We start from the raw sequence: 25,418 nt of genomic DNA on the forward strand, positions 1-25,418 counted from the left end.
GGAAGAATTTTTCCCAAGGCCGTTGGCTTTCTCTCTTGCCCAGCTCCTCTCTGCTGCCCAGCACCATGGAGTCTATGCTACGCAGTGCCACAGAGTCTCCTCTATCCAGCATCACTACCGAGGCCCAGCTTGTTCTTGTGCTGTCGGCTGCCCCACCAACACTCAACTTATTCCAGTTCCTGAGTCATTGGCCATCACCTAGCCTGTTCTACTACCTACCCTGCCTGTTACATAGCGGTTGACTGCTTTTGCCAATGTCCAGCCAGATCCCTAGCCATCAGCCACCCTTGCTGCTACCCAGCCTGGTCCCAGGTTGTTGGCCACCCTTTCCAATGCCCAGCAGAGTCCCGAGCCATTGGTCTTCATTGCGGGTGTCCTGCCAGACCTCTAGCAGTCGGCCTTCTCTGCTGATCTCCAGCTCCTTGGCTGCTCTTCTAAGAACCTTTGTCAACATCCAGAGCAGGTGTAGGCGAATTAAGGAAATGATAAGATATTAAAATTAGCTCTCGTAATCTAATCAGGGGCACCACCTTCAGATTATGAAGGAATAGATTGATTGGACTTTTGTGTGTCCAATAAATGTTTTTATTCAATAAATCATAATTAATAAATCAAGACATTTCGGAATCAGTCAAATATCTAAAATTCATGGCTTTACGGTTCAATAGATCCCCTGTATCACTTCAAAGAATAGACATACACAATTGATTGAGTTTTATGGATTTTATTAACTACACACTACTTATAAATGATTTATAAATAAATGTAATGATGAATTTGCAATACAATATGAATTCAACAGATGGTTACTCGATATAGCGACATGAATGAAAGATGATGGTGAATGATGAATTTAAATGAACGATATGTAATTATGTGGAAACTAAGAAAACGTGTAAGTTTTACTGAGTTTTACTTTTAAAGAAAATTTGAATTACTCGATCTGACATCAACCCTTGATTAAAGCAATATTTGGATCCTACTTTCATCCATGGAGGGCCTCAGCTGTCCGTCCTTCAGAACCACGCATACGCACACCAAGTGGAAGATCTCAGAGAGCGTCGCAGGTCCGGACGGGGTGCTGTGAGGATGGTCCGGTTCGGCTAGCCGTTTCTCCGACTGCCTGGTCCGGTGGTTGTCTGCCTGCAGACTTTGTCCCTCTCGATTATAATGAATCGTAGGATTGACAGACGTTTGTCTGCCCAAAAAGCTCTCACAGGTTGATGAAAGATGGAGGAAAAGTTCAAATGTAACTAGTTCACTGTTTAATCACTTTCTGGAGAGATCTCAGCATTGGCCACACGTCAAAATCCTCAAAATGGTCAAAAACAGGCTGACTGCAAAACTTGACGTGTTTACTTAAAGGGCCTTTTCTCTGTACGTTTGCTGACAAAAGTTACAAGGTTACAAAAACTTAAGAAAACAAAAAAAAAGATAAAGAATAACTAAAGATTAAAATAAGATAAGGTGACTAAGGTAAGAATGTGTGAGGTGAAGAAAAGAAAAGATGGAAACCTGGAGCAAAGCCAAGTCAAGTCAAAAAAGCCTAGTCAGATGGGTGCAGCTGGGTTTTGTCCTGGGGAGGGCTTGTGTGTCAGCCAATCAGGTTCATCACTGCTACTTTGAGGATGTAATTTCCAGTTTTTTTTACTGTGGAACTTTTCATCATCATCATCATTCATTCAGTATTTAATCCTGATTATAAAATGCATACTGTAACATAGTAACACAGAACACAGGATGTATCATTCTGGCATTAATATAACATCAGCTTGATTCATCAAGTTGCTATTCATTAAAACCTGAAAAGGATTACTATGATCAAGCATGACACATTGTTATTCTACTTATTCCATGATAGATAATTGATTATCACCATAATGTAAGCATAACATCAATGTAACACTTTCTCATATTAAGTAACATTCTCATACTAACATTTGTGTTTACTAAAAGAGAAAGTATAATGACAGTTCTTCAAATACCCATTTATCTGTGATCGCTGTAATAACTGTTACAATGGAGGTTTCTTTAGGTAATTGATACTGATATAAGTAATTGGTATTGTTTAAACCATACTATTTACTAAGACGTTCTTGTTTAAGCTTTTAACACTAATTTTCTCACTTTCATGCTCTGTGTGGATTCAGGAGACACAGAGGGGAAAGTAAGGAATGTTCAGTGTCTCATAATTTATGACGGCGATCTGTATGACTCTAATCTGATGGAAGAAAGGGTTAGTAAAGTCCCTCCGATAAATTATGACGTCCAAAGGAAGCACCAAAATCTGTCTTTCGTTACTTTTATGTAGTTCTTGTCACTTTTGGTTGCTCCATGGAATGTTAATGGATCTTTGTTTGTCCAAGAGAGAGACCATGTCAGTCTCTATATCAAACCTGATCCAATTGACTCATCCCAGGGTCAAAGGTGACTCTGACCAAATGATGTTCTGAGCCGTACCGATGCTGTGTCCGCTACACAGGTCTGCCTACGTCATCCACCTACAGAGTGGACCCATTTTGTGGACCTCCACAGTGACTCCACTTTTCTATCTAACCACCAGGTCACACTCAAGAGTGACTCCACCCATCTTTCCTGCTGTCCAGTTGCCCTCCCAAGTGATCCCGCCTGTCTGTTCCGCCTTCTGGTCACCCTCCCAAGTGGTCCCACTTGTCTGCCCTGCCTTTCGGTTGCCTGCCAGAGCAACCCTACCTTTCCCGTTTTCCAGTCAACCTCCTAAGTGACTCTGCCCATATGCTGTGTCTTTCCGTCATGGTTTCGAGCAGCCCCTTGGTCATCTCCCTGAGGGTCTTTGCTCTGATTCTATCCTGTCCTCAAGCTGTCCACCTGAACTCACCTGCCCTGCTCATCTCCAGTAATCATACATGGCCTTGGTTTTGGCTCCTGTCCTTGTCTCTTGTTCCCTGCAGTGCTGCTCTGTCTCTGGTCCCTTTCTCCTGTCCTCTCGTGTCATCAGCCCTGCTTCCCTACCCTGAACCCCCACTCTCTCATTGCTCCTGCCGCCTCAGTTCCTGGTTCCAGTTTCCAGCCTAGTCCTCAACCCCAGGTTCTCAGCTTGCAGTTCAAGCCTAAGCCCCAAGTTCTGAGCAACCAGCCCAAGCCCCAGTTTCCAAGCTACCGGTACTAGTTTTCCCCTTGCCTGCTCTAATAAGTATCTTCATATCCCTGCCTAACTTCATCTGTGTGTCTGAACTGGGGTTCACATGCTCGGCCCCCATGTAATAGCCCTACAAACAGTCCCACTGTGACTAAATGACACAGTCCTTGTTTCTCATGGTGGTCCTTCTGACTTTTAATGTAAAAAAAACAAAAAAAGCTTTCTGCACTTGGTAGTAAAATGTATTGCTTTGAAAAAAGAAAACACTGTATTGTCAAAAGCAGGGGAATTTTTTCTTTAACATTTTCTAAACCAAAACATATTCCCACTGATAAACTTAAAAGTAATGCTCAACATATCTCACAGAACATAGAAAAGAAGGAGAGTAAAAACTATTTGTGTTTACAGATTTTATTTTGTCTGTGTGGTTGGTTCAATTTGTATACATTTTATATATTTAATTTTCTAATCACCATTACTCTTTCTGTTCTCACTCACTGTGTGTTCTTGTTGTGGCTAAAGAGAAGAGATATAACAATTAAAAAATATAACAGAAACAAATGGGTTGATTGAAAATATTTATTTATTAAAAATATACTTTCACTGAAATCACAAAATGCCATTTCAGCACATTATGACAAACCTTTAACAATTGCTTTGATAAATCACTTTATGCATAAAATATAGTATGATATAAAAAATAAAGACAGAATTATAGTATAACATTAAATTAAAACAGAATTCAAATCCACCACTTAAAATGTAAAGACATTCTTGCATCAATGGTGTGCTCATATACAAAACCACATATTTAAAACAAATAGAGCTTAAGAAACTGATTTAAATTTGCTTTATGTAGGCCTTTTTACATTTCTTGGCAGTGCCCATCCAAGTTGTAAGTAGTAGACCATTCAAGCAAAATTTGCTCTAAAAATACAGTGTAGGATTATAAAGTGCCTAGTAAGTTATGTTATGATGTTACCTTCCTGGAACAGGAGGTGCTTGTAAAATAAAACAAACAATAAACTAAAGCATTAAACAATAAAGTAATAATACAAGTGCAGCTTTTAGAGGCAACAAAGAGAGGTGATATTCATTGTTGATGAGGAATGACAAAAATGATCAAAACAGTCTAAACATGTTTGCAGGCTATTTGAACAAAGATGTGATGAAAGATCTTAATGATCAAAATGCTCCATCTTCATTTGCTCAAAGTTTTGCTTGTTGCCTCTTGGCTGTACATTACAGGTACTTAAAGCATGCAGTTTACCAATCCAGTGAGGAAAATTACCACCCTTGAGACACCATCCAGAAAGCATAAAAAAGATATTTGACTTTTACACTGCTTGGTGTAAACCAAGTAGGCTAAAAAAAATAAAAAAAAGTAAACAAGGATTTGCCCCATTTCCATACCATGAGCTAACATCTACTACTGCTGGCAGTGTAATACTTTTGTAGTTAACAAAGTATTGTACATTATATTTTTTACTAGCATGAAATGATACAAATCATGTGCTGACAGATGTCAGCTTTGTAATACTAATTTCACATGCAAAAAAAAAGGCTTAAAGTGTTAAGCAGTGGGTAGGTCCTCCATTTGTGTTATTTGTTGTATTGTGGGGCAACAGTGTCCATCAACACCACTCTTTAAGTCAAATGATTTCAGTATGCATAGTGGCCTTTTTTTTTTACCTTTAGCTGGAAAGCTTCTAAATTTACATCATCCCAGAAAACTTTAGACTTTGAGAGCTATAAATGCCAACGTGCAACAGCACATGCCCATTGACCTACCTGCTGCGCAGACCTTCACATTAACAGACACTGAAGCAATAGCCAAATGTTTGCTCATGCAGCTGAGAAATGACCTTGAGTTCAAATGTTGTCAGTACCACAGTTGCCCAACTGATTAGCCGTCCTGTGCAAATAATACAGTGGAGATGCTGATCAAACATATTTCAGCCTGCATCATCAGGTGCAGATTTTTCCAGTTCAAACCCTTTCAGTTTCCACTTCACTAAATTATTCTCATCACAACTTTGCACAAAAATGAAAATAGTTGTTGGATGTAATATAAGAAAAAGTCAAATTATAAGAATACAAATAACTGTCCTTATAAACTTTGTGTCACAGGTCCACATTCAATACTAAAGGGAAAAATGAAAATGATGCTGCATACATAAAATAAGATTCAAGCAGAAGTGCAGAACTGATTCTCTTTGGTTTTTAGACCCCTTTTATCCAAGACGACTTGATACTCAATGTATAAGTTGCGATTTGTCATCACAAGATAATAAAGAAGGCACACTTTAAATCAAGGGTCTCTTAACTCACTTTAAATGGAAGCATTTAAGTAGACTAAGAGAAGGTGCAATATTAGTCATGTAAGTATAACAGTTCTGTAAAAATAAAAAGTAAAAAAAGCATTTATTATTTGTATGTGGACATACATTACTATATTATGAAATATACTGGAAACTTAGCCAATGTGCTTTGAAAGAGTTTGGGTGGCATCAGTTCTGATCCCAATTTCCTGAGATTCATAAAATATTTTACAGCATATTTGAACTGGATCCCAGCAGCAATTGTCTAAGACTAAATAAATACCTCATATATACAAAGACAAAGTTTAAAGCTATACATTTTACTCTACAGTGAAGGCTTCATATTAATCGCTTTGAGTTCTTATTGTGTCCTTTGGTGTGACCTCTGATTTATATAGTTTTTTTCTTCTGTCAATGAAATACTAAAGTGATGTGCTGAATTCAATTAGTTTTTCTTATGTAGTAACACAAATGCTATTTGTCCTTAACTAAACACAGAGAAATGCTTACATTTCCTTTCCTCTGTACATGTGTGTTTGTATCTTCCCTGTCTTGTATCTTTCTTATCTCTGTTTTAGGTAAACTGCATGAAAGCAAATTCATATTAATTGCAATATTTCTCTCATACTCTCTTTTATGTACATCCACAGGACTCTACTATCATATCAGGAACGTCCGTTTTGACAATGCTGTGCTGAGAGTTGAAGTAGACCATGGAAAGTGGCCTGCGCTCAGTGGGAACACAACATGAAGAGGCACCTGTGTTAATGCCGTTGACTTTCAGCTGGCTGAAGACAGTGGCATGGAATGATGATGCTATACCTGGGGAACCAGACAGATGTTGGAGGCACTGACCCATGCAGTAGTTCATATGGTAGCCTTCAGGTGCAATGATCCAGTCATGCCACTGGATATCCTTGAACTTGATGTAGAAGTCTCTCTTGCAGCACACAGTTACATCTTCACCACAACGCAGAGAGCGCTTTCTGAGTGTGTGTTTGGAGTGGTTGTCACGGAGACGCACCTGGGCCACCAGAAAGGGTTGGTTCGGGGTATCGGCAGAGTTATCCAGGGAGCAAAGGTTCTTCCCATCCTCCTCACAGCTAACCTCCAGACGCAGTTGGTGTTGGCCACCATCCAGGAAGGACTGCAGTGTGCGGGTGATGGGGAAAGTGTGCCAGTTACTGTCCTGGACCTCGAGCATCTTTTCTATCACCAGGGTGCGGTTAGAGGATGATACCCTGCCATCTGCTGAAAGGAAGACCCTGGCAGAGAGGCGTGAGTCCCGGTGAGGGTCCTTGGAGGAGCGGACATAGATCCAGAGAGAAGACTGGAGGACCTGGACACTCTTGCCATGTTCCTGCAGAAACTGAAATGCAAGACTGAGGCTGGCCTCATCATTGCTCACTGGTTCATCTATGAATCAATGATAGTAAAAAAAAACAAAAAAAAAAACAGATTGTGAGTATTTTGGTTATTTTAGAGATTGTGAGGTATTTCACACAAGCAAAGGAGTAAATAATGTATAACCATACTTGTAATGTAAATCTACAGATTAATATGAAATAAAGGAATGGTCAATCTCTTACATCCATTTTACCCTATGACTATGCATTAATGACCTTTAATAGTAGCTCAGCACTAGCCGTAGACATGTAATAAACCCGATGACAGAAACTGTAATCTTAAACTTTTACGAAACTGTAATCTAAAACTTTTACTACATTTTTGGAACAGTATTTAACAAGGCACGCGGAGTACCTGATCTCATTTGGTGAGCCTTTTACGCACTGACTTGCGTAAAAGGCACATAAAATGCGGTCGTGACGTTTCAGTGCCATAACACGGGGGAAAAAACAGCTTGACAATGTAAAAGATTAATACAACACTTACTTATATCTGCAAAGCTCACTATTTCATAGCCTTGATCTTTTGCAGGTATACTGTTTTCTAGTTCAAGAGTACCATCCTGTCTGACGCGCCCCGAATGCAGTTTGCGCAGAGCAGTGAAGAGCGCCGCCCGAGGCACCGTGTGAGTGATGTTTGGTCTTTCTTTCAGGTGCAGTTTTTCCAAAAGTTGCTGTTTGGCGATCTCTATCATCAACAGTTCCTCTGCTTCTTTATCCATCGCCGGCAAGCCACAGGACGCGCAACCTGGGGAGCCACTAACACAGAAACCCTTCAACAGCCAGGACACCAGAAACAGGAGCGCTAGGAATGAAAATGACGAAGTCATCCTTGACTCTGAAGCAAATAGATGCATTTTTGTGCTCGGCGTGCGTAAAAGAACTAATAAAAATACTCGAATCCTTTCTCCCAAATGCTTCTTTGAATGACACAAGTTTCCAAAGTGTTATCACAGGTCCTTCTTGGCAGCTGGACACCGTGCACACAGAAGTTGAGAGAAAGGAGTGGTGTTACACCCTACTGATGGTGAAGATATCTGGGGTAATCCACCAAAACTGGTGACACGTTGGAGGGACGCACCAATGAGCGCATCGGGGCACAGAGGAAATTACAGGAAAGCATCTGTGTGTCCCTCTCTCTCACACAACACATGCACTCACAACACACACACAAAACACGCACTCACACGTAGGCTACTGACTCACAATCGCCAACACAGGCAAGTGACGACTAGTGGCACACAAGAAAAGTAACATTACTGTCAAGGAAACACCTGAAAGAGAGTCATATCCAATCTGTGCGTTTTATTGTGGTGTCGTAATGATATCAGCTTAAAATGTTGTAACATTGTGAGATAAATTTGATATAATAAGGTCGTAGACTACCTGTAGAATGTCACCACAGTGCCACGTTGTCCTCTCCAGGGTGACTGAGCAGCCATCACTCCTGCCGATCAAAGTTGAAATTCAGTGCACTTTAACCCAGTTAGAGAAAAACCCTCACGAGCTCGCAAACACCAAACAATTGAATTGTAGTTTAACATGTGCAAATGCTCGAGGCTATGAGGTGGAGACCTCAGCACGGTATTTGAAACAGGTTCTATCACGTTTGCTGCAAGGTGGCATAATATATGACTACAAAATTACGTCTCATTTGCGTAAGTACGTACGTTTGTGTGTATGTTATGACTCCTGTCTTTCTGTAATGTTATTGACCGTATTAGCTTGTCTTTTCTGTATCGGTTCTCACAGTATTGGAATACAATCCTAGGTAGGCTAGACCAGTCCACCAAAATTGTGATGGAAGACAGTTTAAAATGATTGACATCTACAGTGAGAGGATCTGGTGGCTCTGTTATACTGCATTTTGCTGGCTTGGTTTAGGTCCACTTGTCCCATTAGAGGGAAGGGTCACTGAAAATCAATACAAAGTTATTCTGATTGATCATCTTTATCCTATGATGAAACATTTCATCAAAACACTCAATGTGGGAATTTCTTTTTGTAAGAATGGTGTTCATCCCTCCAGTAGAGTTCAGAAACTGTAGAATCAATGTCAAGGTGCATTGAAGCTGTTCTGGAAGCTTAGGCCCACAGTAGATACTGAAATACAATGCCCTAATTGATATAACACACAAACACACACACACACACACACACACAAACACACACACACACACACACACACACACACACACACACACACACACACACACACACACACACAGACACACAGACACACAGACACACACAATCCATTATTCGTCCTCATCAGCCAGTTTACTTTAGATAGACATCTTATATTTTCTTTCTTTTTTTTAATTGAGAAGGGTGACCGAGCAATATGCTACAGTAGTAGGGTATGGGTAGGTAAATTAGGCTATCTTTAAAGGTTAATAATCTTGTCAAGTGTCAAGAAAGCTACTTCTGTAGACTACACTTTATGGACTTGGGTAAAGGGTTCAATGTCAATCAATCAATCAATCAATCAAACTTTATTTATATACACCTTTCATACAGGCTGGTGTAGTTCAAAGTGCTTTACAGTTGACTGAAAGCAGATAAGACAGAACAAGTGATAAAATAAGGAACAGGAATAAAAATGATGAGAGAACAAAAACAAATAACAAATTAAAAGACGAAAACTGAGACTAATGCACGCAAGAGAAATATGGCTGCACTCAGTAAAAAGAGATGACTTTAATGATTTAAGACCTACCACATGTGTTTTCCTAAAATAGGACACATTTTGGGTTCAGCAGGACACATTTTAGACAAGCTGCATTGACAATCAAATCAAGTCTGCTCAGAACATTTTCTAAACTGTATAAGTGTATCATATATGTTACATAAGTAGTTCTTACTATGAATGTGTTTTTTTCTCCCTTTTATTTCTTTTGTGCCTTGAATATGAAGTTGAGCGATAAGGCCTTACCAAAGCATTGCAGTACTTGCCTGCCAACATGTGGGGACATTTAGCCATTACAACTAACATTTTCTCAGGTACAGGGCCCTGTAGGACAAATGTGTAAATTAAAAGTAAATATACATTTATATACCTTTCTATCCCTAGTCAATCATGATTAGCCTATATGCATTAATACATTTTGGAATAATTTGCATCCCACTAAGGCAAGTGATCAAAAACAGAGGGGAAACTCTCACTCATTCAATAACGCCCTGATAATGGTTACTATAAGGTATTCATAAATTGACATATATTTAAGGACTGGATTAGACAAGTGAAACATGATGTGCCTTCATGAAATGCTGCAGTGCTCTAAACAGCTAACCATCTAACCAAAAATGACTCGGAGATCTATATAAAGATTTTTAACATAGCATAGTGTGTTCAGTTTTAATTGCTTTTTGTTTTAGGGAGGATTGAATTGAAAGAATGTATTGTTTGATCTCATTGCTAAATGCATGCAATAAAACATGGTTCCTTACCTGTAAATTTACATTTATGGATATGGAATTTGGCCATTATAATAATAAGATTTATCATGTACAAATGAGAATTCCTCTGTGTGCTATTTTCCTTGAGACCAAACAATACATTCTTCCAAATTAAATAAAAACGTTCATCAATATTCTCAATAAAATCACAAAGGTTTTGCCAACATTTCTTCACAAATGGGCATAACGCCAAAATAAATGTAGGCTACAATACTTTCTGGACATTCATAACAAAAACTACAACTCACATCAATGTCTCTTTTAAATCTCTTTTTAAGATAATCTTTTATCTGAGATAGACTTTATGAATGAGTTTAAAGGAAATGTCCTTAACTTTATTGGTGATTAAGTATCGATTAGGTAGAAGCAGGCCTTCTTGCACACCGTGTCATCCACAAACTGATTACATTTTAATGTACTAATATCTCTTTGGAACAGAGCTCTTATAGATGTGTTTGTTGTTGTTGTTTTTATTTCACTAGAATAACTTTTAAAAGAGTAAGTGAAACGTCTCCCTGCCACTAAGGAGGGACGCCGCTGACGTAAACTCTGAGTGAAGAAGGGGGGTGGGGGGAAGTGACGCCGACACACACACACACACACACACACACACACACACACACACACACACACACACACACACACACACACACACACACACACACACACACACATAAGCCTGAGCCAAGCAGGGGGAATAGCGTTTTGTTTCTTTTTTCTTTCATTTTTGTGTCCTTTTATTCTTTGGGCGTTTTGTTGTCATTACGTTGTATTCCTTGTAGCGGAGTCGACTGCCTCGCCTGCTCCGCTCCTTCGCTGGCTTGTTATCGGTACCGTTCATGCCACTCTTCCCTCACGCGGCGCTATTTTGACAGTCGGGGGGATCGCAGTGAACCAACTCAAGCTAGCAGCACCATTATATTAGCACTGGTAAGTCATTCGCAAAGCTGGCTACTCTTTTTTTTTTTTTAGACCTGACAGCGCTGGTAGAGTTTAATAACAAGGCTCGCCTCGCTGTAAACACCCGCTACTTGTTTGTTTAACCAGTTGTGCTCTTAACGCAGCGTACACTGAAAAGAAAAGGCTAGCTAGCAGGCTAACGTTAGCTAGGTGGCTAATTATACTCGCAAGCTAAAAAGCCGTGTGCTAGCTATTGTTAGCGTGTGGGAAAGCTAATATTTTCAGTCAACTACACAGCCCTTGGCTCTGCTCATACTGCCATCTGTTCTCTACAGACACAACTTGAAGGATTCTCCACACGGACCCGAGACACACAGACAGCAAAAACGGTGAGCTCAACCCTCCGAGATGACTTCAGAAGTTAAAAAATCGATGTTGTCCATGATTCTCAGTCAGATATGTTAACGTGAAGCACCTCTTTAAAAGTCCGAGGAGGGGGGTCTCCATGCCTGACACGAGATGGCCTTGTTAACATTTAATTTTTCTAATCTTAGTTTGAAAGACACATGTAAACTCAGTAGAAGAGACTTTGCAATTTCATTTGTTTGATTGAATGAAATTGAAATGAGTGGGACTGGTTCATTGTAACAGTTCCACCTTAGCTGTTGACAACAAGGGGGTATTTATACCAATGTACCCTGAGACTATATATATATATCTATCTTAATATATATGTAAAATCTCCATTGATGGTCAGAAACTATAGAAAAGAAGGTGAAGTCAAACCCATAGTTTGTATTAATGATTGAGTGGTAGCAGCATCTGAAGCCTAAAGTGAGCTGATTTAGATGTTTGCCTAAAAATGTTATCTGAGGCGATGTTCATAGCACCATGGCATGAATGTGTATGTTGTGATCAAGGCTTTTCCAAGCATTTTTTTTTTACCTACACTCTTTTTTTGGGATGCGACAGAAACAAACCTGTCATTCCTTTTTTGCTGTTTAAAGTCACATTGGTTTAATGACGATTCAAACAAGAAATGCAGTTTATCAAGAAATACTTGTAGAATAGCAATCGCTTTCTGTGCCTTGGCTTTAGGTTTGTGTTTTAACACTTGAGCTGAAAATAGATAGCAAGACTGTTGTGTCGAACAAGGTGGGATCACAGCACAGACTGCCTGAGCTGTGATTCAAACATCTGCTCTGGGAAAACAGCGTGTGTCCGGAAAAAAAAAAATCATATCAGTTGGCAATGGCAAGCCATGTGATGTTGAGAAGTGGCAAGTGATAGGCAGGCATGGACTGCTAAAACAGTCACATTTGATGTTCAGATTATCTTGAAAATATCATAATATATGTGTTTCTATGACTATTCTGAGCGAGATCAAAGACAGATTAAGCAGGTACCTACTGTGCATTTTTTTTTATTTCTGTGGTGAACATGGTGGTTCTTCTATGTACTAAATGTGACCCCCGTTGGCACTTTTGCATTTCCATCTGTACTTTCTGCATCTGTCTTTCCTGAAAAATATTGAGTGTGATTGTAGTATCATTGAGAAAGGGCTTATCCATAGTAGGAGCTGATGGAGGTGAGTCATTGAATCAACAGTCTGCTGTTGCTAAGGCCAGTTTTGAGAAAGATTGAGTATCCTGCCTACCTGTCAGCATGTTTTCCCCCTCACACCCGGCAAGTTGCACATCTGGCAGTAACATTATCATATTCAAAATAATTGTTTGGTGGTTTGTGGGAGTGCAGAATTTGAGATTTTAAGAATGAAACGTGTGCTTATTAATTTTTGTGGTTTGCAGAATGCATGACTATAAACAATTCTTAGTTTGTACACAAGTAAATATGTTTTTTTGTGTTGAAGGTAATCTATTTGCTTTTACTGTATTCACTACCCATAATCAAATATTTGTTATTTCTGACTGATGTAGAACTGGTTTTTATCACTGTTTTTAAAAGCTGATTTAATTGAAATAGGTAGCTGCTATCCAATAGGACACGATCTCTGTGTTTATCTGACTGCCTGGTATCCATATCTGCTTCTGTCTCTGAATCTCTGTTTGCAGAAGCAGAAGAGTGGCTTTTTCTAGAGAGATTTGAAGAGCTATTTATAGATCTCTGCCAGAGCACCATGCGTGGTGCTGTTGCTGTTGCTCCTATCTCTCTCTCTTCTCTTAACCGCTCCTGCTTCTGTTTCACTGTCTCTCTCCATCGTTATTTATTCCCTCTACTTTTCCTGTTCTATTTCTTTTTGTTTGCTGTGCTCTTCTCTTGATATCTTCCTGTCTCACTAATTTTCAACCCTGTGTTTCCGTACCTATCCCTCATTGCTTGCTTTGATGTAAATTATTGATCGGCGTAGAAGGGAGGTGACTGGTTGCATGGATGTAAGTCGGGTCTCAGATTCAGTATAGCTGCCTGACTTCAGTGTCATTGCTGCAAAGCTGGAGGGTTTTCACATGATAGTTCAAAGGGAAAGAAAATAGAAATGTTGTCACATGCTGCAATTAAACTTTGGATTGTAGGATCCAAGCAGAGCTTTAAGTGTCTGCTTTGTTAGTAAAACTGATTGAAAAACAGACTTTTAGAATGAATATCTATTGACTTAATATATGGTTAGCTTAACTTTAAGGTTTTGTGGAGAAAAGGCTTCATTCAGCTCATGCTTAATCGTAAGTCAATAAAAAACTGGTCATGTCTCCACAAAGTTGTATTTTATTAAAGGTAGTGTTGGTCTGTTAGTAAGTGTCCAGTGTAAATAGTAACTATTTTCACAGTACTTCTTAATACTTTGCTTTACCTCCGTCACACACTGCGTGCAGAGACTGCAACACCTTGTTAGGTGATCGTATTCACAGTTCTGAACAGTTTATCTGTGGTATCTTTGGCTACTGATCCTTACTCAGCTCCACCCACCTCTCCTTCCTTCTTCCTAAGCCCTTTGCTGCCTTCTCTTATCGTCCTGGGAGAGAGGTTACCTGGCTGCCCAAAGGTAGAAGAAGCTGCTCGACTTGGTTTGAGGCATTAGATGGCATTAGTGCCATCCCCTTTATCCCAGTCATGTGGTCAACCTGAGACAAACTTTTTTCCCAGGCTTGTGCTAGGATTGCAGAGTTATAGGTTAAATTCTTCTTAATTTGGTAAAGTAAAGCTAGAAGGCCAGTGCTGTGCTAAACCTGCTTATCTTGTGAAAGGTCCACAATTTCTGACTGTTGATTTGAATCAAACATCTTCTTGTCATCGTGATGTCCCAAATCTGAAAAATACAGTATATTCAAAAACAGAATGAATGTAGAGCATTCATATAAGCCTGGAAAATAGGGGTGGGTAAAAATATCGATTCATCAATGCATTGCTATATATTTTTTCCCAATTCAATATCGATTCATTAAATCCTCTGAATCAATTCAAGCCCCTGGCCAATGGGGGCGCAGTGAGCAACACCGTTGTGTGATTTGCGTTGTATGGACGGAGGTAGCCAGCACTCGACCAAACAACAACAACACACTTGTTGACGGAGTCAATAAATGAATGGGGATTAACGGAGAAAGTACCGGCAATTGTCACCGACAATGCCGCCAACATCAGACATCCCAACTCTCCAGGAAGTTCCGAGAGTCTCCCGCATATTTATAGCGGCTCCCTGATGCCCGCAAATGAGACGTAATCTCCCGGAATCTGGAGTAAACGAGCAAGAGCGCGCATTAGAGAGTGACTGCGTGTGCGTGTGTGTGTTTGTGTGTGTGTGTCTGCGTGTGTTTGGGTGACTATAAAAGCAGCGCGTGTGAGAGTAAAGCTTCCTTTTACCTCTGTTACCGCTTATAAGCGCGATCGCGCCCCCCCCTGTGTGATTTGCGTTGTATGGACGGAGGCAGCCAGCACTCGACCAAACAACAACAACACACTTGTTGACGGAGTCAATAAATGAATGGGGATTAACGGAGAAAGTACCGGCAATTGTCACCGACAATGCCGCCAACATCAGACATCCCAACTCTCCAGGAAGTTCCGAGAGTCTCCCGCATATTTATAGCGGCTCCCTGATGCCCGCAAATGAGACGTAATCTCCCGGAATCTGGAGTAAACGAGCAAGAGCGCGCATTAGAGAGTGACTGCGTGTGTGTGTGTGTTTGTGTGTGTCTGCGTGTGTTTGGGTGACTATAAAAGCAGCGCGTGTGAGAGTAAAGCTTCCTTTTACCTCTGTTACCGCTTATTAGCGCGATCGCTAATAAATGGAATCGTGAGATTCTTAACAATACCCAGCCCTACTGGACGGATATGTAAATATGAACAACTGTATCCCAAAGTGGCCGAAAAACATGACCTCTCTCTTATTGTTATGGATCAGGTTCCAAATCTGCTCCATGTAATCTTTGCAGGAGATGCCAGCACCCAAGACTCTTTCATAGGGATGTTGGTCCATTTTCAAATTGTAGTGCAGTAAAACAGTTTGTGTACAGCTGCTTTCATACCAGATATGTGTATCATGTAAAATGGATTTAAAACAATGAATAAAAAAAATAAGATTAAAGTAAAGAATGATAAAGAAATTATTTGCATTGGTAAGTGCAAGCAGTGACAGTCCTGGGTGCTACGTGGGCGTCCAACATGGACTGCAATTAGGGTTGGAGAACCAGTTCCAAACATGCAAGATCTGGGACATTAAGAAAACATGCTCCTCTCTTCTTGGTGATTCTTAAAAGTAAAGTTTAGACACACTCCTCTTCTTTGTTCTATGTTGACATTTCATGTATATGTTTGCACACGTTTACATTATGTTACACTGGAGTTGTTCTGTAGTTCATACCTCACAGCACAGGTAGTCCATCCATACAACTGAAACAGTGAAGTGTATCGCTTACCTTGTAGACATGCTTTTAATGTTCACTCAGACTGCAGTGAGCACTTGTTGTTGCTTTTTTATTATTTTATTTATTATTCTTGTTATTCTTTTGTTTTATTCTGCTGTGGTTTGTCCAGCTGTGTAGTTGGTATGGGGGATTGATCATCTTGATCTTGATTGAACTATCAGAGACCAGCTTGTTTACTGCTACTTGAATGTAATTCGATGCTGGATCACTGCCTAACTTGGCCACATACTGTTTTGTTCAATCTTAAGCTAAGCCCGGTGAAGCCTGGTCACGTACTGACAGCTCAGGAACTCAGCCATCTATAAGGCAGACATCCCTGGACTTATGCCACCTTATCGAGAGTTCCCTGCTGACGTTTCCTTTGATGCTGAACTTTTGACTGCCTCTTGTTCGCTGTGCCTTTCAGCCACTGTTTGCAGTGAGGGGGCTGCAGGGAGGAGATGCAAATATGTTGCCTTGTGGGATTAAGGTTTTTCCCAGCTAACACACACACACACACACACACACACTATGGGTTAGGGTTAGGGTTAGGGTCTTCAAACCCCCTTGTTTCAGTATTTTTTTTTGACCATTGCAGCAGTGCTCTGTTTCGCCAGCAGCTGTCAGTACTTCATGTCATTCACTTAGTCCATTCCCAGTCTACAGATATTGACTACATATCTTCCCATGAAATGGAGAGTGATGTATGGTGACTAGAGGGTGTTTGCCTCATGCCTGCAGGTGTAGGCTTATGTCCTTATTGCAAAAAATGACCAAACTCTCAACTGTAGTTGCGGAAAAATAATTCTATTAAATTTACCTCTCATATAAGCATCCTGCTGTTGTATTAAATGACATACTGGCTTATTTAAGCAGCCCTTTGAACAGCTGGGCTTCTTGCAAGCCCTGGGTTGGCTGTCATTGCAATTGTTACACAGAGGCAGAGAGAAAACAAGATATGTGAGAGAGAGAAAGAGAGAGAGGGAGAATCCACATGAAAGGGAGGGTTGGAGGAGAAGGGAGCGGTGCAAACTGTGCGCATGATAGCATAAGAGCAGTAGTCAGAGAGGGAGCCAGTCGGAAAGCGAGGCTTTCTGTTCCCTGTAGTGCTTGTGCTTCATTCAGAAAAAGAAAGGGGGCAGTCAAAATTGAGTTTTCTGTCCAATTTCATGAAACCCATTAACAAAACAGAGGTGTTGATACCTCCCAGACAGGAACGGAAGCGTGAGGAGGAAGAAAGTAGAATGAGCTGAAGTGAGTGATAGTGATGAACACCCCAGCTGATTTACACACTGCAGGAAATGGGATTTATTCAGCTGTACTGTTTAGCAAGATAAAACTAATGTCAGCATTGTGTTGGTCCAGCGCTGCTGCTGCTGCTTCTCCTGCGGTAATGTGCTTTTATCTGTGAGACACCTGATCCGACTTGGCCGGGGATCCACAGAGCTGAACTCTAAATACAGTAAGCATGTGCCGTGTGTGTCTCTGTGTCTTTGTCAGTGGGTGTTAATAATTTTTTTGCTGAGATGGAGCCTGTTCATGTGCTAGTTCTTAAAATGTGGTTCAACCTGCAGTCGTTACCGCTGTGTAATTGCCTCTTATCTTGGCACTTTTCATTGTTGCTCTTTGTAAAGTTCCTGCAGCAATTTATTTAATTATGCCTTAATAACAGTGCAAAAAAAAAAGAAGAATCCTATAATGAGGCTTGCTGGAAGATAGTTTCATATTCTATACATACTGTTTCTACTTTTGTAAGTGCATTTCATTTTATTTCATTCAGTGTGCAGAGCTGGAAGGAAAGACATGATTGGTTTGAGGTAAATAGATTTTTACACATTATAGGCTGGGCACTGCTTTCTTATTGTGGTGACTTTAATCATGTTTTAATATATGCACCCAGTGGTCAGTTTGTGTGTGCGTCTGTGTATATGTACAGACACACAGAAAAACCTGTTCAGGGAGGCAAATGCTGAGGTAATGAGGAATTCCCTTCCACTGTGTCCCTGTGTGGGAGGAGGGTGGAGGTGGCCTGGTGGGGGTGGAGAGTCACGGAGAGGTAGGCGTCACTCTGCAATACTGTCATACAGGGGAGGGGTGCAGGGAAAAGGGGTGACCTATGGACTTGCATAAGGCTACACGTAAGAAGTCCTGTGTTAAGAGGACCCTGACATTTTGTTTCCACAATGATCATCTTCGTTTGAAGGTGTAGTCATGGATTGTGATAATGACAGTTTATAAATGCATCAGAAATAGGAAATCTCCTTCGACAATATGCATTTACGTCACTGTTTTCTCCTCTTATTTTTGTTGAACACAATGTAGAGAGAGAGACGGAGCAAGCGTGAGAGAAAGCACAACAGCAGAGCCCTCTTGAATAAAAAATCTGTCGCTATAAATAGCAAACAGTCCTCATGGCCTCAGCACTGTTTCAGGTTTGCAAGACCTGGCTTTTCCATCTCATCCTCTGTTCAGATGGTTATAGCCTTGCAATCTTCCTCATCACATCTTTTTAAATAAAAAATAAAAATTGACATCCTCTATTCCCGTCTGTGTGCTGGACATGGCTGTTTTATATAATGACTGCCTCTTTCTGTGTGTGTGTGTGTGTGTGTGTGTGTGTGTGTGTACCTCTCTGCATTGTAATAAATCAAGATGCATCAGTGTGTAAAGTGATACACCCTCATTCAACTAGCTTGATGTGGCTCATAAAATAAAAATAATGCCATGATCTATCATTACATTATATTCACTTTTTGAGGCACTTGTCCTTTTGGTAAATTTCACTTATCCAGGCATGAAGTCACTTGTCCAGGTAAAAGTAGAGAAGCCAAAGATGCTCTCCTTTCCATTACACTGGACTTTAAAGCTGTTGTTCAACATGTATGATTTGAAAACAACAGATTTCTGTCAGTCCTTCACATTGACACTGATCAAGGTTAAATATGAAATATAAATATGATAACATTACAGTCAGTTTTCTTATGCTAGAAAAAAATTTAAATGTAATTCTTTATTGGTCATAGCAAATTTTGTAAAATGTCCATCTACAGCTCTTACTGACAGGTTTTGGGCTGTCTGGTTGCATGATGGGTTGTATTGTCTTATGACCATTACTTTTGTTGTTTGTTTGTGACTTTGGATTACTGCTCCCCAGGTAGCTTGTTCTCCTGAAACCGCACTCCTGCATACTAATTGGAAATGTGTGGGGAAAAAGACAGGGTGTGAAAGAGAGGACGCTCTAGTGGGAGAGGATGGGAGGGGGGGGGTGAATCAATAGCAACCCCTGGAGTAACGACTACTGTAATTGCCTTTAAAGTCTTTTTGTTTTGATCAACAATGACAAAAAAAGAAATCTTAAAAAAAAAGAAGAAATTTCCACTCTGTATCCTCTGTCACGTTTGCTTCCTTAGCGTCTCTCCTTCTTTATTTCTCTCTGCTGGTTTCCACTATGTTTACTCATGTATGTGTGTGTTCAACTGTCCTATTTATCCTCATGTATTTATTTTTATTAATGTTGGTCTGTTAGTTTATTTTCTTCAGAATAAGACTGGGCCAGTAGCCTGTGGGTTTACATACATGCTACATAACCGCAACATTCATAGTTTGATTCTGGCAGCAAATATTTGTTCATGTTTTTGTGCTGATCCCCATCTCTCCCCCACATTTCCTGTCATCTCTCTTCTGACGCTATCCAGGAACGACATGAAAAAATATGATGATGATAATAAATAATGAAAAGTAATAGTTCCTTTTTTCACTTGAGTACAGGCATGATGGCGCTTATTTAAAATGGTAGAATAAACTTTAAACTTTAACTGCTTTAGGGCCAACATGATTGTGGTGCAAACTAGGCCAGCCTAATAACTGCCTAATGCTGAGAGAGACATACCCACTTGTTGATGTTTCTACAGAGACGGACAGAGGGAGCAACTGAGAGAAAGGAGAAAAAAAAGTGCCCACAAGAGTCCTCTAAAGCCAATAGTTGACATTTTCAAACAGAAATGACAGAGTAAATGATGAATAATTGAGATTAGAGAGAAAGTGGAGAAAACCAGAACAAGTTTAGGAGCGGTTGTTTCTGACGTAATTATAACACAGTGATGGATGAAGAGATTGAGGGACAGAGAGGCAATAAAACTTGGAAGAAGGTGGAATCAGATAAATTGCTATCCTTAAGCAGACGAGAGTAAGTATTGGGAGTGGTTGGCTTTTACAGGTAAACAGATGGCATAGCGCAGCGCGACGCTGACTTGCCACTGCTGTCAGGTCAGCTACGTGATCTAGCTACTCGCTGCAGTGTGCAGTTTCTCTAATTAACACTACCTCCTAGCCTGCGCTGGGGCTGCAGTGTTGCCAGTAAACCACACAAACTCATTCCCTCACACACATGAGATGGATAAGTAGAGAGCAAATAATTAAATGTATTAAGCGATGGCAACAAACTTCTTTAATTGAAATCACAAGATAGCATACCACAATTTTCAAATTGTAGGAGGCGTAGTGTTTATTTAAGACGAAATGGTTTTAAATGAAATACTGTCATACTGCAGAGATGTGCTTGCCTACATGTCAAATTCTAAAAAAACTTCTTATGCATAGATCCCTGCAAAAATCACACCGTCACCATTTTATTATGCTTTGGTACGAAAATGAGAATAATTATGTAAAAATGATCATTCTCTCTAATATTTCTAATCATATCGCAATTAAAATATCATTCAAAATAATAGCAATTAGATATTTTTTCCAAATTATGCAGCTCTGGACAGAGGCCATGTTTTTACTTGATTGCTGCTGTTTGGCTGTTCAAAGTTGATAGATACTAGAGATTGCATCTGTTGTGTTTGATACTGAGATCTTTTCTTGGGTCTGTGTTTGGTTTGCAGACCCTGACCTGTGGGTTTTCAGACTGTGAGATTTGAGGGAACTATATATAGCTGACTAGGGTTTCTCCTCCCTCCTTTGTACCCCTGGCACCTAAGTTGAAGGGGGGATGTTGGGTGCAAGATTGAGCTGTATGTTGGCTTGATAGATATCTGAAGGACTGGCATGCTGCCGTCCTGCTGGCTATTCTGGAGTGCACAAGCCACATTGTAAGAGACCACACCTTCTGCTGGCCCAGCACAGACAGCCTGGCTGTTTGACTGGCTTGATGCCTGACTTCTGGGTTAGGCCGGCTGGTTGGCAGCACTGAAGCCTACATCGCTGTTTTGGTATGGCAGCCCAGCCAGCCAGCTGTTATTAAGTGTGGCTATGGCAAATGGAAGTGTTTGTGCAGATCATAGATGACATTGACCACCATCTGGACCCATCTAACTCTTAGCCAGTGCATTATTTAACATATACTTAGTAGGGATGCCCAATATATCTGTGGCCAATATATTATTGACTGATTTAAGTAAGAAAATTAATGTTATTGTTCTGATAATGCACATTGATTGCTTCTGATAATATGGGACCTTTTTTAGGGATAAAACGGTACGAGTATTTGTCCATGCAGTAGAATATGCTCTGTCACACAAACAATTAAAATGTCAAAACAGGTTTATAATCCATGCCTGGAACAATTGTTCTAGAGAACAAGTTTCACCTGGAACATTTTGGCAGCGCACCATTTAGCTGTAGCATGCTTATGGATGCTTGCTAGTTGGCTTAGCAAAGGAAACCTGGTTACCCTGGTTACGCTGGAGTGACGCTGCCGTCAGAATGACAGACAAGAGACCAATAATAATAGAGTGCAACGCTATTCCTCAGCCCCTCCCCTCCTCTCTGTGGAGGTTGACTTGTCACTTCGCCTTTCATTAAAGCATTTCAGAACAACAATAAAATTATTCGATTTGATCGTGGTCAGACAGCACATCGTAAGAAGCAGTTCTGAGACGGAAAAATGTAGTTAAAAAGTATTGCAGTGAAAGTAGTGGTTTGGTTCCTCTGACTGATAAATTATTATATGTGACATCCAGTAGCAGTCCCTGATATAGGCGAATTGGGCAAGCACCCAGGGCGGCATTTTGTCATGACTCATGGGGGGGCGGCACGAGCTCTTAAAAAAAAAATTTCCTTTGCACCGCGAAGCAGTTTTCTATTATTTGCAGGTCAAGTCAATCTATCACTCTGTGCCGGGGAATTGGCAAATTGGCGCACCCTCTGTTGTGCAGGCGCCCCTGCTTGCTGAGATGGTGCTGCGTGCACAGAAGCTGCGAGAGAAGGGGGCGGGGGGGACAGTTCACCTCTGGGTCTCCCTACTGGAACGGGCAGAGGGGAATGGGGGATCCACTTAATAGAGCAATACTCTAATGGAATTAGTGGGCTAAAGTCAGTCACACCTCGACTTTCTTCGAAATAACGCACATTTCATTCATAATATTATAAATACAGGCCCATAGTTCATGCACATTTTTATTTTGCTGGGTTGTGTGAAATGGCAAAAAAAAATAGGTAGCTAATACAAAACAAATCTGTGCACCTCTAAGGGGGGGGGGGGGGGGTCTCGCCCAGCGCGCCATTCAAGCTAGAACCGCCACTGGTGACATCATTAGATTATTAATACTGAAGCATCAGTGTGTAAGCAGCATGTAACTGCTGGAGGGGCTGGTTTGAACTACTTCATATACATTTAGACCATAAATCAGAATAAAACAGCTGTCAGCAGGTTTCCTGACTCCTGGCAAGAAATAGAATGGTTTCTTTCACCTTTTTTCTGTTGTAAGAAAAACGTACTGAACAGTGAACAAAAAACCAAGGAACATACCGAACCGTGAATTTTGTGTAACGTTAAGGGGCGTACTTTACATATAAAGTCAATGCAAAGACGTGTCACACGCATCCATCGCGTCGCGTGTGACACGTCTTTGCATTGACTTTATATGTAATCTTGACGCGCAATTGGGCGACATCGCGCTTGGTGTGAACGCCCCTTTACACCTCTAGGCCTGTGGCTGCAGACTAGGGAAGCCTCTTGAAACCTGCTTCTGAATGGGTATTTTTACCTCTGTCTTGCTCTGCTCTGCTCTCAGTCAGTGCCTGCTTATGCAAGGGCGGGGCCTAGCTCCACCCCCCCACACACACAGTGAACAGCAGTGTGTAACATCAGAGCAGAAGCCATGGCGGAGAGAATGAAATCGACTTTTTGTTAGTGGATTCGACAGAGACAATCCTCACAATTGAGAAGCTTACTTGCTTAGTTCAAGTGCAAATTACCTAAGTAATGTTTTGTAATCTTTGCTTAAAAAATGTCTAATTACACATTTTTTTCCGCAGTAAAAAAAAAAAGTTTTGACAGCAATTATTTCACCAGAGAATCCAATAGAGAAACTGCATTCAGTGTAAAAATGTTCAGTCAGATGGAGATGGCACAATGACAACAGGTTATGTAGCTTCCTCTTGCTTCTTGCATTTTAGACTATTTAATGGTTAAGAGTCCACTGATCCATCAGTCAATTCTTCAACTGCTGTTGTCATGTAATTTTCGCTTCTTTTTTTCCTTCTTGGTCGCCCCCAGTAGGTCATCCATCACACTTGACTACACCATGGCATGTGTGTCAATCATGCCAATTGATTGAGCCCGTATTAATCTACAATCTACAGTATTGAAGAGTGGGCAGTTCACAACAGTGTCATAGTGTGGCTAATCATTTCATTAACAGAGCTTTGAAATGTATGTTTTTTTGTACAACAGCAAAATGTTTATTTTACACCCTGTTCTGAAAGGAGGGTGAGGATGAAGTACCCATTGTCCCATTCTTTAAGGAAAAAGATCTGGTTTTGTTTTTTTTAAAAAGACACTTAAATAGATAGCAACTCACACTTAGTGATTAACATTTTAGGGATATAGCTATATAGAATATACTTATATTTAGGAATATACCTGAGGTTGATCAACAGTGGATTTTCAAAGGCTGATAAAATGAAAGTTTAGAGGATGGATAGCCGAGTAATTGACCTACACCAGCCTCCCACCCACTGTGAAAAAAATCAAAAGTGCCGGAAATGAACAATCTTTGACTTGATTAGAAACTGGTTCACTGTAGGCATTTAATATTTATCTAATCCATACTATTTTAATGACTAAAATATTGGGTTTTCTTTTTTAATTATTTTACTTTTAAAAAGGAATACATTGAGAACAGGATTATAATTGATTTATATTTTAAACACAGATAAAGACGGTCTCAAAAGCAGCAATGAGTCACTATCAATCATCCCTCCTGTCCTCTGTCTTCCTCTCTCTGCTGCTGATAGAGAGAGGAGATTGGGTTTGAGTCAGATTTGAATCTGAGGCAGAAATTTTAAGATTTGCGGCAAAGATAAAAAGTTTGAGTATAAACAGACAACTTTCATTTTAGCTTGTTCAACAATTCAACAAATATTTGTTTTCTAAATGTTTTTACTTGTTGACAAAGTACTTTTTACAAAGTGGCTTTTTACTTTTATTGGATGTACAGTAACATGTACAGCGTAGTTGTTGTCAACTCCAATAATCCTACATTTATCTTCACTTCACTGTGTCCACCAGCCTCTCTGCTGTGCGTGCGTGTGTGCGTGCGTGCGTGTGTGTGTGTGACAAAGATAGCGGTGGGGAGGACAGAGAAGTAGCTCCACTTATAATGGTAGTGAAAACCCTGATTACCTTGACTTTGTGTATGGAGCCTCCATGCAAAATGTGGGATGTACGTCCCTGCATGACCTGTGGAAGCTGTGCAGCCATTGGTGACCGTCGGAGCCAATTTCCCCAGATTCCGATAGTTTGTAAATTGTCTTATGAGTACTGATTAATGGGTGGACCTCTAATACCTCATGACCTTTGAGTTCGTTGCCATAACCACACAAATTGGGAAGAAATTTCTTTTGTAAGCTTGATTGCTTTGACAACTACAGACAACTAATGTTATAGGACACTAAACAAAATAATATATTATTGACATGCATGTAAAGCGTGTGTGGCTTTGCATAAAGTTACACAAAACAAGACTAATTAGATGGATGATTATAATGTATTCAAGAAAAGATCCCATAGTGCCTTTCCCAAATTATCATACTCACCACCAGACAAAATATAAAAGTTCTCACTCACTATATTGCCAATGGAGATGTGTGTCACATGATTTGAGGAAAGAACCAACAGGAGACTGAGAGTGGAGTGATTACAAAAGGTTTTGAAGGGGAGCGGAAACTACTGCTGCTTCCCTTTGCTCACAAACCGGCTAGGACAGAAAATAGTAAGTGGTATTTTCTGTATCATACCTGGGGCCAAGTCTTTAGCCCTACAAATGTGTGTCCTAGAGGAAGCTGCCTCACGGCGTGTTAAAATATGCATCACAAGCTTAGGGCGCTTTCACACCAACAGCAGTTGGTGCGC

General features: G+C 40.4%; 2 protein-coding genes across 6 annotated transcripts in view; one reads left to right on the top strand and one right to left on the bottom strand.

Annotated features, from left to right (window-relative positions):
• Positions 1-3,683: 3,683 nt before the first annotated feature.
• LOC133977744 (inhibin beta B chain) lies at positions 3,684-8,166 on the bottom strand. The gene is made up of 2 exons (XM_062416006.1): positions 7,333-8,166; positions 3,684-6,855 (listed from the first exon to the last, which is right to left on the bottom strand). The coding sequence occupies exons 1-2, from the start codon at positions 7,700-7,702 to the stop codon at positions 6,074-6,076; spliced, it is 1,152 nt and encodes a 383-aa protein (XP_062271990.1). The 5' UTR covers positions 7,703-8,166; the 3' UTR covers positions 3,684-6,073.
• Positions 8,167-10,931: 2,765 nt separating this feature from the next.
• Positions 10,932-25,418, top strand: part of LOC134005851 (R3H domain-containing protein 2) — a 68,555-nt gene continuing 54,068 nt past the window's right edge. For 4 of the 5 annotated variants that reach the window (XM_062444861.1, XM_062444888.1, XM_062444879.1 and 1 more), the window contains exons 1-2: positions 10,933-11,234; positions 11,540-11,593. The gene's annotated coding sequence lies outside the window, so the exon portion shown is untranslated. Of the gene's footprint in view, positions 11,235-11,539; positions 11,594-25,418 lie in introns of all 5 variants that reach the window. The other variant, XM_062444896.1, reaches the window with a different exon arrangement.

The sequence above is a fragment of the Scomber scombrus genome, chromosome 3 (genome assembly GCF_963691925.1).
Source record: "Scomber scombrus chromosome 3, fScoSco1.1, whole genome shotgun sequence".
Classification (NCBI taxonomy): Eukaryota; Metazoa; Chordata; class Actinopteri; order Scombriformes; family Scombridae; genus Scomber; species Scomber scombrus.

Coding starts and splice junctions, on each gene's coding strand:
- LOC133977744 (XM_062416006.1), bottom strand. CDS start 7,702: ATGCATCTATTTGCTTCAGAGTCAAGGATGACTTCGTCATTTTCATTC. Junction 6,856..7,332: donor AGTGAGCTTTGCAGATATAA/GTAAGTGTTGTA, acceptor ATTGATTCATAG/ATGAACCAGTGAGCAATGAT.